The sequence below is a fragment of the Etheostoma spectabile genome, chromosome 7 (assembly GCF_008692095.1).
Source record: "Etheostoma spectabile isolate EspeVRDwgs_2016 chromosome 7, UIUC_Espe_1.0, whole genome shotgun sequence".
NCBI classification, from domain to species: domain Eukaryota; kingdom Metazoa; phylum Chordata; class Actinopteri; order Perciformes; family Percidae; genus Etheostoma; species Etheostoma spectabile.
In genome coordinates this window covers 30,298,768-30,323,550 of record NC_045739.1, presented here as the reverse complement: position 1 = coordinate 30,323,550, position 24,783 = coordinate 30,298,768, and the positions used below count along the sequence as shown (strand labels likewise).

General features: G+C 39.5%; 1 protein-coding gene across 1 annotated transcript in view; it reads right to left on the bottom strand.

Annotated features, from left to right (window-relative positions):
- The window catches only part of LOC116692727 (formin-like protein 13), a 37,519-nt gene extending 14,999 nt beyond the window's left edge, over nt 1–22,520 (bottom strand). The window contains exons 1-6 of the mRNA XM_032521214.1: nt 22,333–22,520; nt 21,079–21,706; nt 20,700–20,862; nt 8,708–8,819; nt 6,536–6,626; nt 4,408–4,494 (exon numbers count right to left, since the gene is read on the bottom strand). Of these exons, the coding sequence (XP_032377105.1) occupies nt 4,408–4,494; nt 6,536–6,626; nt 8,708–8,819; nt 20,700–20,862; nt 21,079–21,546 (921 nt within the window). The 5' untranslated portion in view covers nt 21,547–21,706; nt 22,333–22,520. The remainder of the gene's footprint in view (nt 1–4,407; nt 4,495–6,535; nt 6,627–8,707; nt 8,820–20,699; nt 20,863–21,078; nt 21,707–22,332) is intronic.
- Between the last annotated feature and the right edge of the window lie 2,263 nt (nt 22,521–24,783).

The window sequence follows — 24,783 nt, the reverse complement described above, 5'->3', positions numbered from 1 at the left end:
TTATTGCGATTTTAAACATATTGCGATAATCTGCGATGTATTGCAATTTATAACCTTTTTTCCAATTTCAAATGACGTCCCCAAAAAGAAACTATGTCAACATCTGTTTTACCTAAAATAAACATTTCTCTGTTTGTTCATCTCACTTCAATTCTATTGCTGAAAAATGGGACAAACTGACCAACACATACAGTACATAATAAAAGATCCATATTTGGCGCTTGTGTATTGATACAGTATTGCCACTGAAAATATTGTGATACTATGCTGTATTGATTTTTTTGCCCCCACCCCTGGTGTTTAACAGTTGTGACAAGACAAAAAGGATGAAGAATAACTGGTTGGTTTGCAAATGCACCCACTTAGCGCTCCTCTCAAATCTGAAGAATTGATTTAAATCTCTCTCACAGCTATATGCCAGACGCATTTATTTTATCCGAAATATGTCACATTGAAGAAGGCAAAGATGCTTTTTGTTTCATTGTGACCACGAGCGGTTAACAAAACTGCTGAAAAAGCCACTTTTGGTTTTACCATCTTAGCCTCGGGGGGGTGCATGCCCCCCTGTCCAGACCACTCCCTGTCTACTGCATCACTAGCTATGGTTCTGATATTTGGAAATGGCTGCACACAGAACACAGTAAACAGTTTAAAGAAGAAGCCAGAGCCACAATGCAGAAGTAAGATGAAGCACCAACAAGGACATGATAGGTGAGAAACCCCCCCCCCCCACCACCCAGGTGGTGGTGACTTCTCTATTTTCTCTCCTAAAGCCTTCATATCTGTCAAGTGGCGAGTAAATCCGCCTTAACGTTTGGGCTTTAGGAAGTCTGTCGTGTCAGAGAATCGACGGATTTAGAGTGTTCTGCAACCAAGAGGACCTCTTCATGTTCACACATTGTATTGTGCCTGCATAAAATTATCTTTTTAGAATTATATCTAAGCTACAGCTCAGCAGAAAGAGAAACGACATCAGAAAGAGAAAGCCGAGAGTGAATTAAAACTTCATGAAATCTTTTTTTTATTGAGTCATCTTGCCAGCACACAATATGCTTGTCTTAGTGTTTTAGACACAAAAAAAAATGACTGCCACAGTCTATGGATTCCAGTGCCATCATTCTTAGCCGTTGTTTCTCTTCATTCTCAAACACTCAGCAGACAGGCGATTAGAACTGAAGCACCGATGCAAAGAGGAACAGAGGACTGAGAGAATCACATAAAATAAAAAAATAAAATAAAAATAAAGCTCGGGTGCTGGGGGGTATTCTTGTGTGACTGCAATATCTTCACACCCTGCAGTCCCCGATGCCAATAAACCCCAATCCTCTATAAGAGATAACGATTAGTCTGACTAATGATTAACCTGAAACCTTCAGATCCTACAAGTCTAAAACATTTGTCTGTACGTGTAAGGGTCTGTATGTGTAAATTCAATACAAAATATATATATATACATATATATATATATATTACAATAGTAACTTTAGCCCTATTTGCACTTATCAGGGGACATAATCTCCTGATCTTCTGAATCTCAATGGGACTTCCTGGTTAAATAAAGGATTAATAATAATAATACTAATGCTTTAGGAATTTTCACACTAGGAATTCACAGCCTTTTTTTTAGATTGTTGCGGCCCAAAATGCCTTATGTTGCGGGAGCTTTTGTAAAGAATTGCGCTAAAAGTGGCATTCGTTTTTGTATGTTTGTTGCAATAAAGTTGCGAGTGACAGAAAAAGTTGGGATTTTTGTTTTTATATTTCTTTAACCCTTGTGATGCCTTCCCGTCAACCATGAAAAAAGGAAGGTTTTTTTCAACACTATTATCGCTTTTTCCGACATTTTTGTCACTTTTTCAATGTTGTGGGTGCTTTTTTTGATGTTTTTTTTCCAAAGTTATTTGATATTTCTAATGTTGACATGTTCAGCGCTTATTTCCAAGGCCCATGTTTTGTGATTAAAAAAACCTGAAAACGGGTCAAATTTGACCCGAGGACAACATGAGGGTTAAAAACAAAAAGTTACGAGTTTTCCTAGTAACTTTACCAAAAAGGCTCAGGATGCTGCAAATGATGATAGATTATGAAAATGGCTGGTGGATTGAAGACAAAAAATAATTCATTATTTTATTGAATTAATCAAATTTGAACATGTCCGTCAGTGGCTTATTGATCTTTACATTGTTAGTTTCCTATCCTGGGCTGGGACACACATACAGTTTGATAAAGGACTTATTGGACTTTAACTTATCAGTGACTTACAATAACGAGGGTAGCTGTCCTCAGTTTTGATCTCTGGTTTTTCCTGCATCCTCCGTGTGTGTGTGTATGTGTATATGTGTATGTTTGCGGACGATTGCGAAGCAGAGAGCTGACAGGATTAAAACAGCAGAAGCTTTCAGCGACTTTGTAGTAAAAAAGTTCTAGCGTACATTGTTGATAAAATATATACAGGTTAGCAGGACGGTCTGACATCTTTTTGGTCTTTTGTTGTACGTTTTGATGGTGAATGTGAGATGTTCGAGTCACACACGTCTCGTTAAACAAGGAAATGAATATGGCAACATACGTGTGACGTCAACCCGTTCTCCCTCCCGCTTGGTCATTGGCTCCCAGAGTGGCATACTGATACTGGGACTGCTGGGATTGGTTGAAGTTATGGGAAACTCTGGTTATTGGTCAAAGGAGAAACACTGGAATGGATTTTTGACGTTACTATAAAAAGAACTCTTCAGGTAGGGTATGAGTCCTTACCCTAAGTGAAGGAGTTTAAATACCTTGGGGTCTTGTTCGCGAGTGAGGGGACCATGGAGCGTGAGATTGGTCGGAGAATCGGAGCAGCAGGTGCGGTATTACATTCAGTTTATCTCACCGTTGTGATGAAAAGAGAGCTGAGCCAGAAGGCAAAACTCTCAATCTACCAGTCAGTGTTTGTTCCTACCCTCACCTATGGTCACGAAGGCTGGGTCATGACCGAAAGAACCAGATCCAGGGTTCAAGCGGCCAAAATGGGTTTCCTCAGGAGGGTGGCTGGCGTCTCCCTTAGAGGTAGGGTGAGAAACTCAGTCATCCGAAAGAAGCTCGGAGTAGAGCCGCTGCTCCTTCACGTCGAAAAGAGCCAGTTGAGGTGGTTCGGGCATCTGGTAAGGAGGCCTCCTGGGGGACTCCCTAAGGAGGTGTTCCAGGCACGTCCAGCTGGGAGGAGGCCTCTGCGAAGACCCAGGGCTAGACGGAGAGATTATATCTCCAACCTGGCCTGGGAACGCCTCGGGGTCCCCCAGTTGGAGCTGGTTGATGTGGCTCGGGAAAGGGAAGTTTGGGGTCCCCTACTGGAGCTGCTGCCCCCGCGACCTGATACCGGATAAGCGGATGAAGATGGATGGATATAAAAAGAACGCAAAACACTGATGTATGAAACCGCCAATTAGATTAATTTGCTTATTATTCCAAAGTGCCGGAACGACATTCCGTATTTTTCCAGCCCACTGTAACCCCTGGTTACTGCTCATGGATGTATTATTGTTTTTACTGCTGCATCTCTTCCTATATATCCCAAACTACGCCCTGATCACAGAACACGCATGCGTTCATCACGCGCAAAGAAATGTGTGCCGTCAAAAAGTAAATTTGCGTCAACTCGTCATTATCAAGTTAATTTTGACAGCACTAATTGTCACACAACCTCTGTGTTTGGGGAAATATGGCAGGTATTATGGAGTCTTTACTTGACGGAATACAGACATGGCACAGTTGCATGTGATTAAGATCAGAGACAACCTTTGCAGTATTTCAAATTACTCGAGGTCCCCAGGTAGTACTATTCCTGTGCGAACAGGGATTCCGTGCATTTTCTTTATTTTGTTTTATCTGTATCCATCGAAGAGTGCTCGTCTTTGAAGAGAGTCCAGAAGCTTGTTGAATGAAATTAAATTGATGAATTTTTCCACAGCTCTCCCCAGTGAGTACCCCAAAGTGGGTTTTTAGTGGGTTTCTGATAAAGTTAAAAAACTTGGTATTTCTTTACACCACCTACATAAAAATGGAACCTTAATTTGATTAAGATCTATCTTATGTTCTCTGTCAAATGTAGAGGTGTCTTAAAGTGCTTCTCATTAACCATCCAGCAAATAGAATAGAAACTACTTCACCCAAACATCAATCTCAAACTGGAGGGGGAAAAAAAGCTTTCACGTATTAATGTCAGCCTGTCCCCAGATGTTCCTTTCATTTATGTCCAAAAACCACAATGGATCTGAACATTAGCATTTGTATTATGGAATAAATGTCCTTGTTTCATGTTTTCCACATATGCCCCGGAGGCTGCACTTTTACCCTTTTTTACAGATTGTAGGAATGTAACAAAACATCTGATTTTATTTGACTCTGAAGGTGATGGAGTAAACTCACAGGCTGCAGGTCGTTCATGCTGATCGGAAGCTCTCTCAGAATCAGCAGCAGGTCGAGCTGTGCGTTCAGGCAGGGGATGTTGCACATCTGTAGCAGGGAGAAAGGGGCGAGTGTAATAAGCTTTGCGTATGCAGACAAGAGTGAAATTATCACATCGTCACACAGCCTATTTTCATGTGCTAATTCAGAGTTATCCAAAAAAGCGGAGATAAATGTCGTTAGATGGTATTGTTCTCACACACTCAAGTTCTTCGGCAAGATTTCCTCAGGCAAAGGTAAAGTGCTTGCAGGCCTGTCGACAGGCTGATTTAACAGAGAAACTGAAGGCTTGACACCTCGAAACGATTGGCTGAGCTGCCTAGTCGACCTTTGGGTCGGTGCTAACCTCTAATAAATCATTCCACATTGTCAGTCTGTCTCGTTCATGCTCAGGTACCGTCTTCCAAAAGCCAAAGGCCACTTGGTCTGACGGATTGCTACGGAGAGACACTGGGATTAGTGTTAGGAATCAAAAATAATTGGACTATTTCTGTAAAAAAAAAAAAAAAAGGGAAAATTAAAACAACAACAACAGAATGGCATCCTCAACATTCTCGGGCGCCGTGCCCGTCTTATCACATTTTCTGACACATTTAAAATGTCTAATGCAAGGTTAACAGATCACACTGATTCCATGCCTCTTGCACAGCACAGGATTTGAGTTGCTAGAAAAAACATGACAGGCATAATTTAAGAATTCCAAATTACTTGTCCATGCATTAGTTACTTCTAGGCTGGATTACTGCAATTCTTTATTATCAGGCGGCTTGAAAAATGCCATAAAGCAACAACAGTTATCTCATTGCTCTTTTATGAAAAGCACAATGAGATAACTGTTGCTGTGTAAATAAAATTGAGCTGAACTGAAACATGTGCTCATAAGTTTCTTGGATATCATTTGTTTTTGACTTAAGACTTAAGACTGAAGACTGAAGAAATCAAAAAAGTAATCAAAAAATGTTTTAAGACTTTTTCCCTTTATTATAGTGACAGTGGAAGACAAGACCTCTGATCTCGATGGCTCTGGTGTCAGTTTCCCTGTGTTTGAGATATATCGGCTGTACAAATGTCTGCCTTCTCTCGGATATATTGGAACTAGATGGCACTCGCCTTGTGGGGCTCAAAACCCTCAAAAAATACATCTGAAAAACTCGACAGCAATGTCTCGTTCCAGAAATCAAGACCCAGTTGAGATATTTCAGCCTGGACCAAAGTGGCCGATCAACCAACAGCTCAACTGTCAGACCAGCATTACAAATATTAGTGGAGCCGTGCCTGGCTAAAAAGCACTAAAGCAAAGCCCTAGCAGACATGTTGGCAATACGCATGTGAAGGACCACACATTCCGAGACAGAGAACATCTGAGACTGACAATGTGTCATGTGGAGGACACTTAAAGTATGGACATTATGATGCTTAAAATTGTGGAACTGTGATGATTCATTGAGAATGTGTCAGCCCTTTCATTTTCTTCAATAATTGAATGGGTTTTAGGGGGAGAATATGCGGAATGACTAAAAATTGCACGAGTGAGCATTCACCTCTAATCGAAGGAGTTTCAAATAATTACAATTTCTGCTTCTATTAAGTGCAGTATCTGAATGCCTGTTGTAGTCGGTAGCAGTAAAGAAGGCTAATCATGCTGTGTGTTTAGTGGCGTTCAGGCTGACTGCAGTCTAGCGCAGAAGGCTTGAGGTTTCAAGAGTCGATGCCACCCTGTCTCTTACATATGAAATCCTAATAACTGGTGTCAATTATTCCAGAAAGGCATTGTGGGCTGATTCTGCTGTTTGTCTAGTTCCCCTTCTGCAGCTTTTAGCGAACCACACACAGGCCAGAGATCTGCCAGGCATGCTGGAAGGCGATAACTAGAATGGTAAGAGCTTGCCATGACACCCCCCCCCCCCCAATGTATGCATGAGGCAGGTGAATGTTAAGTCAACGAGCCCTTCTTAAAGAAAGTGCTACATGAGCAGAAGCTGTGCGTTAGATTCGGCTTGGCTCATGTTGTCACGAGTCAAATTCAAAGGAAATGAATTCTGGTGATCCTAATTCTAGTTAACATGGGGAGCTAAAAAGCATACTGTACCTCCATCATGTACTGATCCACAATATGCAGCTCTGTCACAGGTCCCTTGTGGGATTTGTACATTTCCACATCATCCAACGTGGGGACGTACCTTGAACATTAAAAAACAAACATAACCATATCACTGTTATTGTTAGATGCCGTAGTAGTTTAAAAAAAAAAATCCACATAATAGCAATGACTCCTCTACTCAAACAACGGCTCCCTTTCAAAAGTCTGGGTTGAACATTGTCTTTAATATCATAATCCAAATCCTATCGGAGGTGGTTAAGATTCACGCAAAACTGCGTTGTAATTAAGGATTTGTAATTGTATTTGCATTGTATATGTATAATCGTAATTTGAAAATACCCTCGTCACTCATGCTGATTAATGGGGCTCAGCAGGCGGACATCAGAAATGTCTCTAAATGCACAGAAGAAACAATTATTTTAGAACATAACATTTTAGTTCTAATAGTAAGTTAAGTCAAAATCGCCTTAATATCAGTGAGAGAAAACCAATTGTCAATCATCCCTTCAATTGTTAATATCCTGTGTGATCGCCCCAGCCTAGTCTCAAAAATTGAGCTAATTCTCTATAAAGTTTCATTATTTGCATGCTATGTTGAAAATATAAATATAGGCTGATTAAAAAAAATGTATCCGGTTCTTTTATTTGAAAAGCTACATTTGTTTCTTTATAATCCAAAACCTATAAAGTCTTTATATATCCAACCGAAAAAAAGAAGAAAAAAACATACCTGTAAAATAATTTTAAAAAGACATGTGGCCATTTTTCATCTTCTTTCACACACGCTTTCCCACAACATTTCCTGTTAAATTACAGTAAACAATTGGCAGCTACAGCGTACCTAATGTGATCTACAACAACAGTTTAGTACTGTAAGAATATTACAGTACTGTCCTGTGTTACAGTATTATACTGTCAGCTCTTTGGTTGCAGTTCTACTGTTATTTTACAGTATTCTCCATTAACAACTTACTTTAAGAGTCCGGATGAAAACTAATTTTTGTTGTTGTTGTGTCCTCAATCTCACATAAAAATACTGATGTGTGGCCCTATTTTTGATTTCATTTCATTTTTGATTTTGCTCAGACGAACTATAAAACGGACTGAAGATCAAGTGTGATTTAAAGTTAACTGAAAAAGAAAAGAAAATACAATATTATACCATAAGAACCTAGGTAGCTTGCTGTAAAAAAAAATACTGCTTTTTACTGTAAGATTTTACAAGAGCTAATTATTTTGTTCCTCAAAGACATCAGAATTTACAGTATGCAACTGTATAAATGGACGCTACTGTGCAAAATAACCAGTTATTACAGGAATTAGACATTTGCCACTTCATGTAACTTATACATGTTCTTTAGCTCCCTCCCTTGGACTGATGTCATTACATTGATTTCCAGCGGCCCAGAGTAAGGCGAGTGATTAAAAGCTAAGTCCTCGTCTCGTCAGCTCCTACAAATGGGAACAGCCATTTACTGGCTTGCACTGGATTTGAACCTCGCTCATCTTAAATTGGCCTTCCTCCGTCTGTCATTTTAGTGCGTTGTGACCTCAAACCAAAGCCTTTCACTTTTTCATGAGCCGGGCTGCCGCCGGAGCACCACTGCCCATTAATATTGCAGCACCTGTTGGGAATGGTTCTTTCAAAATTGTATTTCTCAAGCCTACACCGGAGCACATTAAAATACATGTTATTATGCTTTCATAGAATAAATAAAATCCCTCCATCCAGCACATTAAATCACTCTGGCCTTTCAGGGGGTCAGCATTCAGAGCCACTGAGTAAACTGCAGTTAAGAGTCAGGAAGCATTTTACCCATTTTCCAGTTGACGAATTCCCAAAGGCATGTCAATAGTTTCCATCTTCGCAAATAACCAGAGATAAAAGTTTTATTAGTAAGCTGCTGTGGTAAAAAGGTTCTGGCATCTGATCGTTAGTATTTGAAAAAAAAGACTGGTGCATAAACCATGTCCTCGCATTCCTAGTTGAGGATTTGCTAAGCTGCTAGATTTCCAAGATCTTCTTCCCTGCCAATGAAAACACACATCACCCGCCCATGAATTCAGGAGTTAAAAGCCATTCACCTCTCGGCTTCACCTGTGACAGTATCAGGAATGAATACAAATCTGTGGGGGGGTTTTTTTGGCACAAAGTCATACCTCCTCAGAGAGGTGATGTGCTCATCAGACAGGCCTCCGTCTTCCTCATCAACGATGAACAGTTTGTCCTTCAACTCGCCCGGTTTCACAGGAAAACTTTTGAGGAAAATGTCTAGAAGAACAATAGATCAAAAAAAAGTCAACACGCTCAATGGTACAGTACATGAAAGCTTTTCTCTTGACAGATAGTCTTCTTATCCTGCGATGAAATGACTCAAAAAGCATTCTTTTTGCTTAATTACTTTCCCCCAAATGCCTAAGGGAAATGCACAAATTTGCATTCTATCAAATCTGATGTGATTTTTTTTTTTTTTGGGGGGGGGGGGAGAAAATGCCTATGCATAATTCACGAGCTGTGAGAAACATTCATTAGGAGCAAGCTTCAGGAATTTCAGACATCTATGTATACTCTGTTTTAATAAAGTGTGAGGTTGGCAGCTAAATCGTGACCCACGTGGGTGTGTAACCCTCCAGCCAATCACAGGGGAGATGCTCGAGACGGAGATGGACACTCAGGCATTGGTTTGGAAGTCCAATTCTCTTTTTATTAAAGTGTGAGTTTGGCAACTAACTTGTGATCACATTTGTATTTCTGGCACAGCAAACATTTGCGATTTCATTTCAAATGCTGAAAATACTGTGTAAGACATGCAACAGGAATACTTTGACATTTTGGGAAAGTTTTCTTGTCCATAGTTAGATCAAAAGGTTGACCTTCTTGTCTGTTTTAATATGAATTCACAAAGTAAGAAAGAAATGCATATGGAGTCAGAGTATGCGTCCCTTTATTCTTACTCTCAAGTTCCAGTGATCAGCACCTCACGTCAGCCCCTGGTGGTCATTTTGTTTCCATATTATAATATAATGCTGCAGCCATTGGCTAGTTAGCTTAGCATAAAGACAGAAATGGAAAAACAGCTCCCTAGCTCTGTCCAAAGGAAACAAAATCGGCATACCAGCTCCTCTAAAGCTCACTGGTTTGTGATGTATGTTTGTTTTTTTAGGGGGTTTTTTAGTTGTTTTTTTAAGGTCCCCTCAAGTTGTTTTGTTAACTGTTTTGTTTAATTGTGAATCTATTTTCTTGCCTTTAAGGACCCCCTCAAAAACGAGATGCTGCATCTCAAGGGGTTAATCCTAATAAAGTATTTTAATTACCAATTACCTACACATCTAAACTGTTTCATCTGTTCAAAAACCCAAACGTGTGTCGGGGCAGTCTCTAGATCATGCAGTAAGAGGGCTTGCCCCGTGTTGGCTGAGTCCTGCAGCGGCCCGGGGTTCGAATCCAGCCTGCGGCCCTATGCTGCGTGTCGTCCCCCATCTCTCTCCCCCTTTTGTGTCTGTCCACTGTCTTTATCTAATAAAGGGAAAACCCCCAAAAAATATTAAAAAAAAAAAAACAACAGCTGCTGGCCCAAGCTAAGAAATAGTTGGCATGAACTTCTGGGAACTTTGTTTTTATACAGATCTAAACTCAATTTTGTTACTTTTAATGAAAGCTGAAGCAGGCTTTAGCCGCAAATACAGAGCGGGGTGATACAATCACTGAAGCAGTTGGCGTTCACATAAGCATATTAAATCATATTATATATTATTTTATCTTGCTAAGGTGGACCACACATGCACCACACATTTATTTTGTATATTTACTTTCATAGCATCCAAGCTCTAAACGCAACAAAGATATTATCTTGTGTTATTAGAGTACAAACACACCTTACAAAGCAAGTGTGAATGACATATGATTGTGGAGTATTATAGTGAAATGTTTTATTAAGTTTAGATCACATAACATGGTGAATAATCATTTTTGCCAGCCTAAAATCCAACTTATTTTCCATTATATGGCTGTGAAGTTGGCATTAAATTTCATCCTTAGAGGCATTAAAAAGGTCTTTTAAGTTTAACTTGAAGAATCCTGGGGGTACCCTGCTTTAGACAGAGCCAGGTTTCCACTCTTTATGCTAAGCTAAGCTATGCAGCTGCATGAAAGCTAATAGCTAAACTATTCCTTTAACTGTCCATAATGGCTGAGTTCCAACATTTCCCATTCAAAATAGGAGTCTGATTTACCTGTTACTAAATCCAAATAATTAAACTGATTGAATATCTACTCATGACAAAGTAAATAAAATAATCATGTTGAATGTTAAGTAGTTTGGAGGTACAAAGCTGCAATCAACAAGTCCTTGACATTTAAGACCCGAGTCAGTAATTCCCTCCCCAGGACAAACAGGCTTTTGTGTCAAGTTTTCGAATGAGGGATCACAACATCAAATATCCCAAAAACAACGTTGAGTGCTACCAGTTGTCCTCGGGAGTGAGAGTTAGTGGTCTGGCCTAAAATTAAAATAAACATTGCAAATCAAGCCCTTTGTGGCTTGGCACTTAGCCAAACGGGGCCTCGCCCTGGCTAATTAGAGTATGGAGATGGAGAGTGTCTCCCACTGGGTGCACCAAGCCACAGGTGGACTTTTAACCTTCCTCTGGTGTTAGCTTTCTGTTTGCCATCTGTAGTGTTAGGGGGTTCATTTGGACCGTGTATTAAATTAGCCATAAAATACCCTAAAAACAATCTTTTATCATCCAATGTTTTTAACTCTTGTTTAGCGGGTTTGGGCTCCCTTATCCATGAAAAGATTGGTATTAATATTTTTTTGTGGCCCCCGGGGCCCTTTTGTTTTAAACACATACCCCTCGTTTTCAATGTCATAAAGTGGTCAAATGAAACCTTAAGAGTAGAAGCAACAAAATAATCAGTTTGTTCTGTTACCTGAGTGTAACTGAGAGATATTAAAACAAATTTTTAAATGTTCAACAAAAAAAGATTTTTAAATTTTTAAAATTATCAAATATAGTAACATCTATGGTGTTCGGGTCATTTTGGACCCGTATATTTGATTCAAGAAAGGGCAAAAACAAGTCTTTTTTCCCACACAATAGAACTTAATACAATATTTAACAATATGAAAAACAGAACCGTCCCTAAAATAATAAATTACAATAAAACAAAGATTTGCAAATAAATAAACAAAAAACAATCGAGAAAATCACATCAAAAGAAATCAAGTACTTGTTCTTCAATACTCTGTGCAAAGAACATGCTGTCACGGTACGGCATAAAGGAGGACCCAAACGCAGAGTAGGCAGGCAGGCAGGAATGATTTATTGACAAAGTCCAAAAACTAAGAAGCAAAGGGTGGAGTCCAAAAAAAACACTCCACAGAAAAACGCAGGCACTGTAGAAGGTGAGCAGGCCACAGGGAAAAATGCGTTGGGGAAAAACTCACAGGGAATGACAGGACTGCAGGCAGGATGACGAGGAACACAGGTAGGCACGCGGGCAGGTGATAAGAAGGCACGACTAGGAAAACAAAACAGGTGGCACACGGGGAGACGGCAAGGTTGACAGCTCACAGGACGACGGCAAACAGGCAAACAAAACTGGAATGATCCAACAAGAGACAAAGGAAACACTGGGGTTAAATACAGGAGGTAATGAGGTAACGGGGAACAGGTGAGACATCAGGTGGATCACATTAGGGCGGGGCTGGACAATCAGAGAAACAAAGTGAAGCTAGACAAGACTAGACACGACAAGACAGGAAGCTGACTATCAAAATAACAGGAAGTAGAACAAACAGACACTTACCGGGAATCACAAGACAGAACCACACAGGACCGGGGAGAAAACCAAGAAATAAACACAGGGAAGGCCAAACGGGGAAAATAACCCCCAACAAAACCCCAAACCACAACACATGCCTGTGTGTGTGTGTGTTTAGATGCATGTGTTGCAAAAAGTGACACTTTTAGTGTGTTCTTTGCAGCAGAGAGACATTGTTGCCCGGAAAATATTTCTGCCCGTTGATGCATCCCAGAGACTCTCAGTTGCCTCATTGCTGGATCTGTAAACTCCAGCAAGGAGGAGAACACCAATGTAGGCATCCAGGTACGTCTCATCAATGTCTTTCCATGTGTTGCCATGGACTTTTTTTCCCTCAAGGTTTGTCATAGCAATTATGACTTTTTTTAGTGACAATGGCAAAAAAAGATCAAAGCACATCTTGATGTCACTTACTCTTGTCACAGCAAACCTCGTGACCCCAGGGGTCATTTTGATGATGTTTGCAGCAGCTGTCCTTCCATGCACATCAGGAGGAACTGTACTCCAACGGATGTTGCCATTTTTGGATTGGAATAATTCAGCAGGAGCAGCTTCAGCACCAGTGACCTCCTCTTCAGACTGATCAGTTGTGTCTGTTTCTTCCAATTGGTACTCCACATCATCTTCGTTCTCAGAGGCCTGCTCATCTCCATCGCTAAAATCCTGTGTGTCCTCTGCCTCATTTGCAGCAAAGATGTGATCCAAAGCTTCATTTACAGTAAATCTTCTCCTCATTCTTGCATCCTGTGATTTGGAGATGTGTACTCTGCAAGTCACCACCTCTACACTCAAATGGCTTGACAAGCCTGGACATGTCTCCCTTTGTTTGTTCTTGCAAAAAGGCAAAGAGAAAAGCCCCTAAATGAAGCCCAAGTGTTGGAGGAAGAGGCTGTTGGTTGACTGTGTGTTCATGATTTAATTTTGGGCATTTTTTATTGTTTTATAATAGAAAATTTTAACCGGGTCACAAATGACCCGAACACCACAAAAGTCTTTTTTTTTTTCACCAAGCACTTTATAATTTAGTAAAAACAAAAAAAAAGATTTACTTTGTTAAATGGAAGCCCTGACAAGCCCAAAAGTTCAACTCAAAAAACAAATGTATGAAGTGTTTTTTATGCATTTTAAAACTCAAACGGGTCCGTCGGGACCCTAACACCATAGGAAGGTTTAAATTAGCGGAGCGACATTTCCAGTTGTTAATAGTCGGCAGGCAACGGGGGCTGAAGGTATATACCACATTAGTCAGGACGTGTATTATAAGAGAAATGTACTAGGATCATTCAAAAGCACAATGGGTCTCGCCCAGCGGTGGAAATATCACTCAAGTACTGGACTTCAGTACACTTTGTACGTTAGACTGGAGTATTTACAAGTTATAGTACTTACAACTTCTACTCCTACTAACTTGTGAGAGGGGAAATATTAAGTTTTTTAACTCACTTCTCACATTTATAACAACTATAATTACTAGTTTACAAGATGAATAATATATATATATATATTTTATTTTATATATATATATACTGTAAATATATATGTATATATATAGTATATATATATATATACTGTAAATATACATGTAATATATTATATATATATAGTATATATAAATTTTAAATATGTTACTGAAACAATTTTAAAAAAAAAATATGTTTACTATTGAAATAATGCATATTTTATTACATATTATGTGTATAAATTACATATTATACTGTATATGTTACAAAAAAAACAATGTAGGTTTGCTATTTGAAAAAATTGCATAATTAGGGGATATTATATATGTAATTAACATGATATGCTAAAACACAATGTATTTTTACTAGTTGAATAATATGCATATTTTATGGCATATTTATATATAATTTTATTGTATGTGTTACTGAAAAGCATGTTCTTACTAGTTGATTAATTGCATATTTTATTGATATTTTAAAGTTTATACATTATGCTAAAACCAATGTATGTTTACTAGTTGAATAATATGCATATTTTATGGCATATTATATATAATTATTTATTGTATGTGTTACTGAAAAAGCAATGTATGCTTACTAGTTGATTGATATGCATATTTTATTGCATATTATATATGAAATTAATATTATATACTAAAACACAATGTATGTTTACTAGTTGAATATAAGCATATTTATTTACATATTATATACATATAATTTTATATTAGGCTTTATACGTTACTGAAAAAACACTGTATGTTTACTAGTTGAATAATATGCATATTTTATGGCATATTATGTATATAATTATATATGTTACTAAAAACAATGTATGCATACCTGTGTAATAATATGCATATTTTATTGCATGTTATATATAAATATATAAATATTTACACATTATATATATTACTAAAAAAACAATGTATGTTTACTAGTTGAACAATATGCATATTTTACTGCATATTTCATACAGTATATAATTATATATTATGTATGTTAGTAAAATAACAATGTATATACTAATACATAAATGAATCCCTCTTATGTATCCCTTATGAACCACTAGAAGAGTGTGGCGGGGTCTGGATCTGCAGAGACCCTGTTTCCTGCTTTCTGCCTGTATGTTCTTATTTTTCTGACTTTGGGCCCCATGTGGGGGGGTGTAACCCTCCAGCCAATAACAGGTTATGCAGCCCGTTCTTATTCCCTGGCTCTGTCACAGCGCACACACACACACACACACACACACACACACACACACAGAACAGGTAAAGCTCTGCATACACGCAACATCCAGCAGGGTGGCACCTACCCACAGAGGTGAGGGTACTGCTACGGCACCCTCAGGTGCGTGTATGTAATTGATTGTGCTTGAAATGAGATGCAAAGCAGGCGGTGTCGTCCGTGCTGGGGATTGGAGGCTGGGGGAGGTCCCACCCGGATCCTGGAGGAGGGCGCAGATTGGCGGGGCATGCTCGGCTGACGGGCCAATCAAGACCGTTTAAAAAGCCTGATTGATTGCAGCTGAGGAGGAGAGCTGCTGATCCAAAATTGGTTGGTACGAGAGGGTGAGGAAGTGGGCCAGGGCTGGGAGATAAAAACTGACATCCTTCGTGCATTTGCAGGTTTGACTTAGTATCTACTTAGTAGAGACATTAGGTGCAGGGGTGCTGTGAGAATTTGTGTTTATCCTTTTGTTTCCTATACTAGTCATAGTCTTCTTTTAGAGGATCTCTTTTGGTTCTATTACATGTTTGATTCCCACAGCACCCATCAGCCCATTTTTCCTTTAGAAAAAAGGAAAAACTGTTCTGTTTACCTGATTCTAAAAAGAAATATGTTGCCCCCACGGGACGTATAGTACTTTTACTTCAAGGATTTTCATAAAAAAAGGGGGTACCGGTGACTCTGACATATTGCTGACTTTATCATAAGTTACTGATTTGAACGCTGTGGTTGCGTGCAGAGAAGAGCTGCCATTAATGTTTCAGAATGTGGGTATTTCTTTTAAAGAATGCAATAAAAAAAATCAATACGAGCTACAAACTTGTCAAAAGCCTTGGATTCCTGGAGAGCCCTTAAAATGCTATTGATCATCACAGAATTGTCCTATAGATTCTCAATGCAGCTCGCCCACAAGGATCGAGCTGATTGCCAGAAGAAACCACTCTAAAACCGCAGTACGACAATAACACAACCACCTGCTCAAGCTGTCTATCTCCATCTGCCTCAGGGTGTAACTGCAAGTGACACAATGTTGCTAAAGTCGCAGTAAGAGTTCCAGCTTTTGTGCCTGACGCTAATCAACAGTTTGTTCGTTAATTATTGATCACCTGCTTGCGATATCATGTGTTCGAGGTGGAGTCTGGCTGTTTGCTGAGCTGTTGCTATCTTTGCAAAGAAGAGATTTCACATGAACACCGGCTCCCAGTGTGATGAAATCAGATGAACAAATAGTGTGGCAGAGAATAAGAAATGAGCTCAATAAATAGCACAAATTTAGGCAGGTTTGTGGTGATACCCATACATGTGTGCGTGTGTGGTGTGTGTGTGTGGGAGAGAAAGTAGTCCTAATACCATGTTTTTTATATATGGCTATGGGATCTGAATCCTGAGGTGAAAACAGGCAGTTATCACGTTTCAGTCCCTCCAGGATTTCTTGATGTCACGATAGCGCCAATTCACGCAAATTCAACCAATCACCGCGACTTTGGTGCGACTCGCAATTTTGACCGATTACCGCAACTTTCTTCGCAAATTTGACCAATAACCGGAGTTTCCCGAGACTTAAACCAATCCCAGCAGTCCCACGGGCCAGACTCTGTATCAGCATGTGACTCTGGGAGCCAATGACCAAGCGGGAGGGAGAACGGGTTGACGTCACACGTACAGTACGTGGCCATATTCATTTTCTTGTTTAACAAGACGTGTGTGACTCGAACATGTCACATTTACCATCAAAACATACAGCGAAAGACCGAAAGCATGCCAGAACGTCCTGCTAACCTGTATACATTTTAACATCAATGTACGCTAGAGCGTTTTTTTACTTTAAAGTCGCTGAGAGCTTCTAAACTGAGGACAGCTACCCTGGTTATTGCAAGTTAATGATAAGTTAAAGTCCAATAAGTCTTTTATAAAACCACATGAATGTGTCCCAGCCCAGGATAGGAAACTAACTGACAATGGAAAGGTCAACAAGCCACTGACAGACATGTTCATATTTGATTCTTTCAATAAATTAATATTTTTTGTCTTAAATCCAACAGCCATTTTCATGTTCTACCGACATTTTCAGCATCCTGAGCCTTTTTGGTAAGGTTATTAGGAAAACTCAACCTAGAGTAGTTTTATTCTCCCTATTCTTTAAGAAATACACACAAAAAAACAAAATAATAACTTTTTTGCAACTTAATTGCAACAAACATGCAAAAACTATATCAACTTTTAATGCAATTTTTTACAAAAGCTACTGCAACGTCAGGCATTTTGGGCTGCAACAATCTCAGAAAAAGGCTGTGAACTCCTGGAGGGACTGAACCTTGTGTTGTCCTCCTGGACAAAAATTAGACATTTTTGTTCCTTTTTCAGACTTTTTTTTTAGTTTTCACTAACACCACCTTACTAGTTTTACACTACTTTTTGGAATTCATGGTCAATAACCCTCATTTATTTAGAATAATACCTGATGTTTGAGTTAAAAAAGCAGAATTATTTTGACTAATAGTTAAGATCAGAGAAATGAAAGTGATCAATTGTATTTGCAAAGAACGTTTTATGAAATCCAAGCCATTTTTTGGGGGTAATTTGGTTAAAAAGAAACCCATATTTCAGATATAGACATTTTTTAAAGGGGTCAAATTTGACCCAGGACAACAGGAGGGTTAAAAAGGAGGGTTGATTGTCTTTGAATTGTTTATAGTAAAGGCCAATAAAACTGCAGCGGTGTAATGTTATGTAAGTTCATTTACTTAAGTACCATACTTAAGATCAAAGTATAGGCACTAGCATTTTACTACTTTATACTTCTACTCCACCACAACAAAAAGGAAAATCTTGTTCAAATTAGCTTCACCTTGATCGGCTATTATTATAAATGCACCTGTAATAATAATCCAATAACATGATGTGTTGTAGTATTATCTGGATTATGGAAACTTTACTTTTGAGAGTGTAATTACACTTTGCTGATACTGAATACTTTTACTTGTAATGGAGTAGTTTTGCATGACCCCAGTCCTCCATGACTTCCAGATTCTACTCCATACCTACATATCCCTCTACCCCCCCCCCCCCCCCCCCCCTTTACCTTTTTGCCCTACTCCACTGATACTCCCCATCTAGAGTCCTCCGCTCAGCTGATGCCATAATTGTCCTACATCCATGCGCGGGATGTAGGACAAGCTACACGCGGATAATGGCGGATAATGGCGAGTTTTGAAGAAAAGATGGATTGTGCAACAAGACAGGCCGGCTTGGTTCAAATTGGAAATGATTGTGAAGATTTAAAAAAGAATATGTTTACCTGATTTAGTCTGTGACTGGGATGTTTTGTACACACAGCGATATGAACTGATAAGAGCTAATGAGGTTTAACCATGGATCAGCTGATTTAAATAGCTCATGTTACTGTATTGTGTGAACAGTTAACTTCATTTAATATTAGATGAGGCGTTTTCTTTTACAGGGTGCGAATGTTCCACCAGAACAAGTCCCTTCCCGAGACTACTGAGCAGAACCGCCATTATTGTGTCCGGAGCTCAGCCCCGCCCAGGACGATTGTGATTGGTTGTCATTTCTTTCTTATCTTTGAAGGTATGTGTGGTGTAACCAGACCTTACTCTGCGGAGATAGAGCTGGCAGTGTGAGGCTACTCACTCCCAAAGCACAGTGCTCCACACTGGCAGCATTCCAAAAGGCCCACAACCCCCCCCCCCCCCTTCAGACCCCCGCAGCATGTTTTTACCTGTCATGCAATTTTACTCTCTTATTGTTGTTATTCAATTATTTGCTCCTCATTTTTATTTGTATCCTATGTAAAGCGTCTTTGAGAATAAAAATGACTACATAAATCCAATCTATTATTATTTCCATTATTATTATGACTAAGGTATTGTTACTTTTGCTAAAGAAAAGGATCTGAATACTTACACCGGCACTATTTACACTGCTGAAAAGCATGTCACATTTTTAAATTACCTTCACTGCTGAAAGCATTACCTTCACTGCTAGAAGCCTAAAAAATCAAATGTAAATATCTTTCTAAAATGAATTAATTTAATTTTATAGAGATATTAATTTATCCATTTTAGTTCAATGCTTCCATAACAGGAACCAACACTTTTATTTAAGTCTGTCTTATTCAACTACATTAGCACTATAGCGCTGTTGTTTTACAGCAGACTGCCGCAAATTCAAAGTATACAGTAAATCACTGTAAATGAAATGTTTCTACCCATAATGCAATGCATATTACAGTAATGAACTGGAAAATAAAATGATGATGTTTTGCTGGGAATTTTGTGGAAAGTAACTGTAGAAATACAGCAAAGTCTAACAGTGTACTGCAAATTCAAAATATACAGTAAATCACTGTAAATTAAACGTTAATACCCATAATGCAATGCATATTACAGTAATTAACCGGAAAAGAAAATGATGGTATTTTACTGGGCATTTTGTGGTAAATAACTGTAGAAATTACAGCAAAGTCTAACAGTGTAGCGCTGTTGTTTTACAGCAGACTACCACAAATTCAAAATATACAGTAAATCGCTGTAAATGAAATGTTTCTACCCATAATGGAATGCATATTACAGCAATGAACCGGAAAAGAGAATGATGGTATTTTACTGGGAATTTTGTGGTAAGTAACTGTAGAAATTACAGCAAAATCTAACAGTGTAGATGTTATTTTCTATATCAGTGTTAGAGGGACAGAGGGTTTCCCTTGTTCTTCAAATGTCTCCATTTTTCTGAAGATGCATGCATGGACTCAGGTTGCCTGCGGGCTTTCATCACTCAGCTCCTGCTCCTGACACAACCAAAGTTTCCAGGTCAGGGAGAACTCCGAATGCTGGGGTATTCTGTATCAAGACAGGAAATCGCTGTCGTTGTCCCTCAGATCCCCTATCCATATTTCATGAACACGTGAACTCTAATAATGTCGCCGGTCTGCACACACTCACTGATTGCATTTAGCAGCCCACCACCACCACCACATCTGTATCGCCTCACAGTGTCTGCGCCTGAGCTTTGGAGATGTTCTTCCCTGGCTTAACATATACAAGTCACGTACACTCAGTTAATCAAAAGTGAAAAGCCATTAGATGAGATATAGAATATGTTCCACTTTACAATAGCTCTGCAGATTGCATGGGCAGTTGTGGCAATGCAGGATTGGTGACACACTGCCCCCTGCAGACACATGGGAGGTACATCCACTGCCCTTACAGCAGCGGTGACATCACAACAGCCTCAATGATCAGTTTTTAAAGAGCAAAATGGCAGCAGTTATAGGCCTTCCCTTAAAGAGATTTCAGGTCAGCTTGCTTTTAATTGGGCAATTAAAGTGTAATTTATGAAAATGAAAGAGTACACGGCTAAGTAACACTGCTTCTGCGGCTATCCTAGGTATTCTTTTTATGTGATGCTTCCCTCTGCTGGTTTTATTTCACACCAGCCCTTGTAATTTACTGAAGGAATAAGCTCCTTTATTTGACTTAATCCAGAAGAATGCCTTTTCATTACAACGTGAAAATTGCACTCATTATTTTTCTGGGGTATTATCTATTGCAGCGGACAACATTCAAATGCAGATTCACCTCAACACTCACAAACACATTGTTGAGCTACTCACTGAAGTTGTGTGCAATCTTCCGGTTGAGCATAATATGCTGCGTGTTGGTCGGCTCAGGCGCACCAAACGTCCCCAGATCTTTAACGGAAAATTGCTCATATAAGCGCGTTGTGTCGATTTCAATCCTCCTGGTGCTTTCTTGCATCCAAAAGGATTTTGCAATCTGCCAAGACACAAATTAATTCGGGAGTGAGACAACTCTATTATATGAGGAAATCAATGTTAACATTACAAAAGAGCAACAACTGGGGGAAGCAATAACTGACACAGAAAACAAAGAATAATTCCCAGCAATGATGATGAATGAGACACTTTGTAAGATGCATGCATAAAGGTAGAAATACGGGTAATTGTACGTTTGATAAGTGACAAGTGTTACCTTCTCTGAGGTAATTAAGTCCCAGTGGAAAGCCTTGGTGCATGGTTTTCCCAACTGCATCGGGAATTTGAAGGCCAAAGGTGGTGGGGGTGGGATGATTGGCGGTGGAGGCACAACTATGGAGCCTGATTCCTGGTTGGGAGTCTCTGGGACTTTGGGTGAGGGTGTGAGGGCGGTGTTGGAGGGTGAGGGTTGGGGTGAGGTGGGAGAAGATACGGCAACGACACCAGGTGATGGCATGGGAGGCAAAACATCTGGCTTGATAACTGCCCTGTTCTTCATGCTGCGAGGTTTGGGAACAGGCTTTACAAAACTGGCTGAGGGGGGACTTTGACTCGTGTCCCCGGCTGATAAATTGTCTCCACCGCCAGAAGTGGGGTTTTTATAATCAACTGGAGGATAATTCACTTCACCCATTCCACCGCTTGACTCAAGATCTTTGTCAGTGTCCTCTGTGTCTTCGGCCATGCTGAGACGTCGTGGACCCTTTGTGTCCACCAACGTGTGTTTGACCTTTGACTTTCTCTTCCAGTCTGAACACAGTTTGTCAATGGCCTGGACCCAAGCGTCTCGCTCCCTCTGGACAGCCTCAGGGGGAGATCCTTCATCCGCTCCAGGCACCCGGAACCTGCAATAATCCGAAGCCGAATCAGCTTTATTTGCCAGTTATGAGGACACATAAGAGGAATTTTGCTTTGGATCATCATGCAAAACAACAATATGTATAGACACTATAACAGAAACAATATGGACAGGTTGAGACAATAGTGCAATGAAGAGTGCACAGTATGCAGGAGTAAATTCTAATTATGATAGTTATTATTTTAATTATGGAGCATAGTGCAAAGGGTGCTGGAACAAATAGAATTATGTTGTTATATAAATATTATATTACCATATGAACAGTAAACAGACTGATAAGAGCCAGTGTTGCTGGGTTATTGCAAAGGAATTGGAACCTGGCATTGTGAGTAATAAATAAAAACAAAAATGATAATGATTAACTTCTCTCATTAGCTCACATAACTTTGGCAATTAACCCTCGAGACCTATATTTATGACTTTATTACTCAAGCAAGGCTTTATCATAAGTGCAACAATATTCAAATTTTGTTTTCAATGCATTGCAGAAGAGACTGAATTTCCACACTGTTACAAGGCTGTGAATTAATTTGAAGAGAAAAGGCTAATGTGATGGACAGAATCCATTAACCACTTGCTCTCTGTTTCCACATCTTAATAATCCTCACTCACTGGTACTCGTTTTTGTGGGTGATCAGGGTGAAAGTGTCCGAGCCGGGGGGTTTCTGCACGTGGTGTCGCCGTCTGACAGGTGAACCACGATGGAAACGGGCACCGTGGACGTCACCTCGCCGTCAGCGGGGTCTCCGCCCCTGTAGGGGATCAGCGTCAGCTGACCTAGGTGGAGATGGACCTCATATCTGGAACAAAATGGAGAGGGTGATGGAAGCCACGACAACAGGACCTGAGCTGTTTCCCAAGAACACACTACACACAAAGTGTATTCAGCTTGTACTGTATACTATCATCTAGGCCTACTGTTTCTGCAGTTACATGAAAGTATCAGTCAGTCACATAAATCACATATGTATCATCAAGGGTTTGAAAAAAGTGTCATCTTAAAGAAACACGCCACCCTTTGTTGAAATAGGGCTTATCATGCTCTCCTTTGGCTGTAGATAGGTGGGCCAATGCATTTTATGTCTCAGAGCATGCATTGTTTTGGAACACCGCTAGTTAGCTTAGCATAGTAGTAGTAGTTTATTTGAACATGTAAAACATTAAAAAAGAAAATGTACATACATACATCTATACATGCATGCATATATATGATTAAAATGACAGATAAATAAGGTCATGTACTTCTCAGCACAATCTTCCAAAATGATTGAAAGTCATTCAAACAAAACATTCCCATGTTCAAAAAGGAGTTTATAAACACCTCATCAAGTCCTACTTTCCCCCCTTTTTCTACTTTTATCCTTTAGTTAATGCAAAATCTTATGCTTGACTTATTTACACATCATCGACACAGATGTATACATACATACCTTCACACATTACACTGTTTTTGTTTCTTTTCTTGCCTTTATTCTTCTCTCTATACCATCTATCTATAGCAGATTAAATAATAACACATCCATACTAGACGTTATATTAGTGTATATAGATGCCAAGAAACCCTACAGTCATTATACAATACTATCCTATGGATGTTACCGGTTAGCATGTTGTGGTTAGCATGTCAGTGGGACAGTGCTTTGACTGTGCTTCCACCCAATATAGTCCCAAGTCAATATCTGCGTGTCTGGGACATATCTGCCTAGGACATACCTGCCTGGGACATATCTGCCTAGGACATATCTGCCTAGGAAATATCTGCCTAGGACATATCTGCCTAGGACATATCTGCCTAGGACATACCTGCCTGGGACATATCTGCCTAGGACATATCTGCCTAGGAAATATCTGCCTAGGACATATCTGCCTAGGACATACCTGCCTAGGACGTTGTCTAGTCTTAATCTGCATTGTGAATACGCAGGCCACAAGAAGCAATTAGGTTGTTGTTGTTTTTTTGTTGCCTCATTTTTACTCACAACATGCTAACCGGCTAAATAAGCTAACTAGCGGTGTTGCACCTGGACTAAAGCAATGCATGCACTGAGACATAAAATGCGTTGGACCCCCTATCTCCAGCTAGGGGAGTGCATGATGAGCCCTGTTTCAAAAACGGTGGCGTGTCCCTTTAACTCACTTATAATCCATACTGATCAAAAAGGTGTAGGTTGAAGCTTACTACACCTACACTTTTTCCATTGTATTTTATCTGTTGTGGTTGTGTATATTTCTGCACTGTGGGTTTTCCTGTTGTGTACTATCCAGTGCTTGTTGTGTAGGTTTCTGTTCCCTGTTATTTATTTTGTTTACTGTTTCATGTCTTCATTTCCTCCCTTGTCTTGTCTAGTTCCTGTCTTGTGTTTTCCCGTGGGTGTCTGTTCTGTTTCTTGTCTTATTTTGAAATTCTGGGCTTTCTGATTTGTTCCTTGCGTTACTTCCTGTGTTCCTGTAATTGCCTGATGTTTCTCACTTGTTTCCCAGTCCTTGTGTCACCTGCCTCTTGTTTCCTCGTTCTCCTGTATATTTAGTGTCTGTGTCCCTTTGTCCTTTGTCTCTTGTCTTTTGTTCAGCGTTTGGACATTTTTCCCCAGTTTTCCCAGTTTCTGTGCTCCTGTTCTTGGTTTTCCTTTTCTCTTTGGACTTTTTGAATGTTTGAGTTTTGGGATTTTGGGCTTTGATTTTTGCCTTCTTTCGTGGTTACGCCTTGTGTTGGTTTTTTTGCATTTTTTTTTTGTTGGTTTGTAGTTTTTGGTGAATTAATCTTCATCATAAACTCTTTGTTGCCTGCCTCGTCTCTGAGTTTGGGTCCACAGTTCCCTGAACTGGGACATTATCCCTATTTTGTTCTTAAGTCCCTCAGGATATTATCAATCTTACAAAATGTATGTCATTTTCTGTATTTATATAATCACATATATGCAGTAGTAAAAAAACAAACAATACATTCCCATTCATATGCACATTGCTATTCATGCCTCACTTTTATATTTGTTAATCATCCTACTTTTTAGTATGGATGCAACTCATTTTTACTTCCTCATCATCTCCTCGTGTTTACTCCTT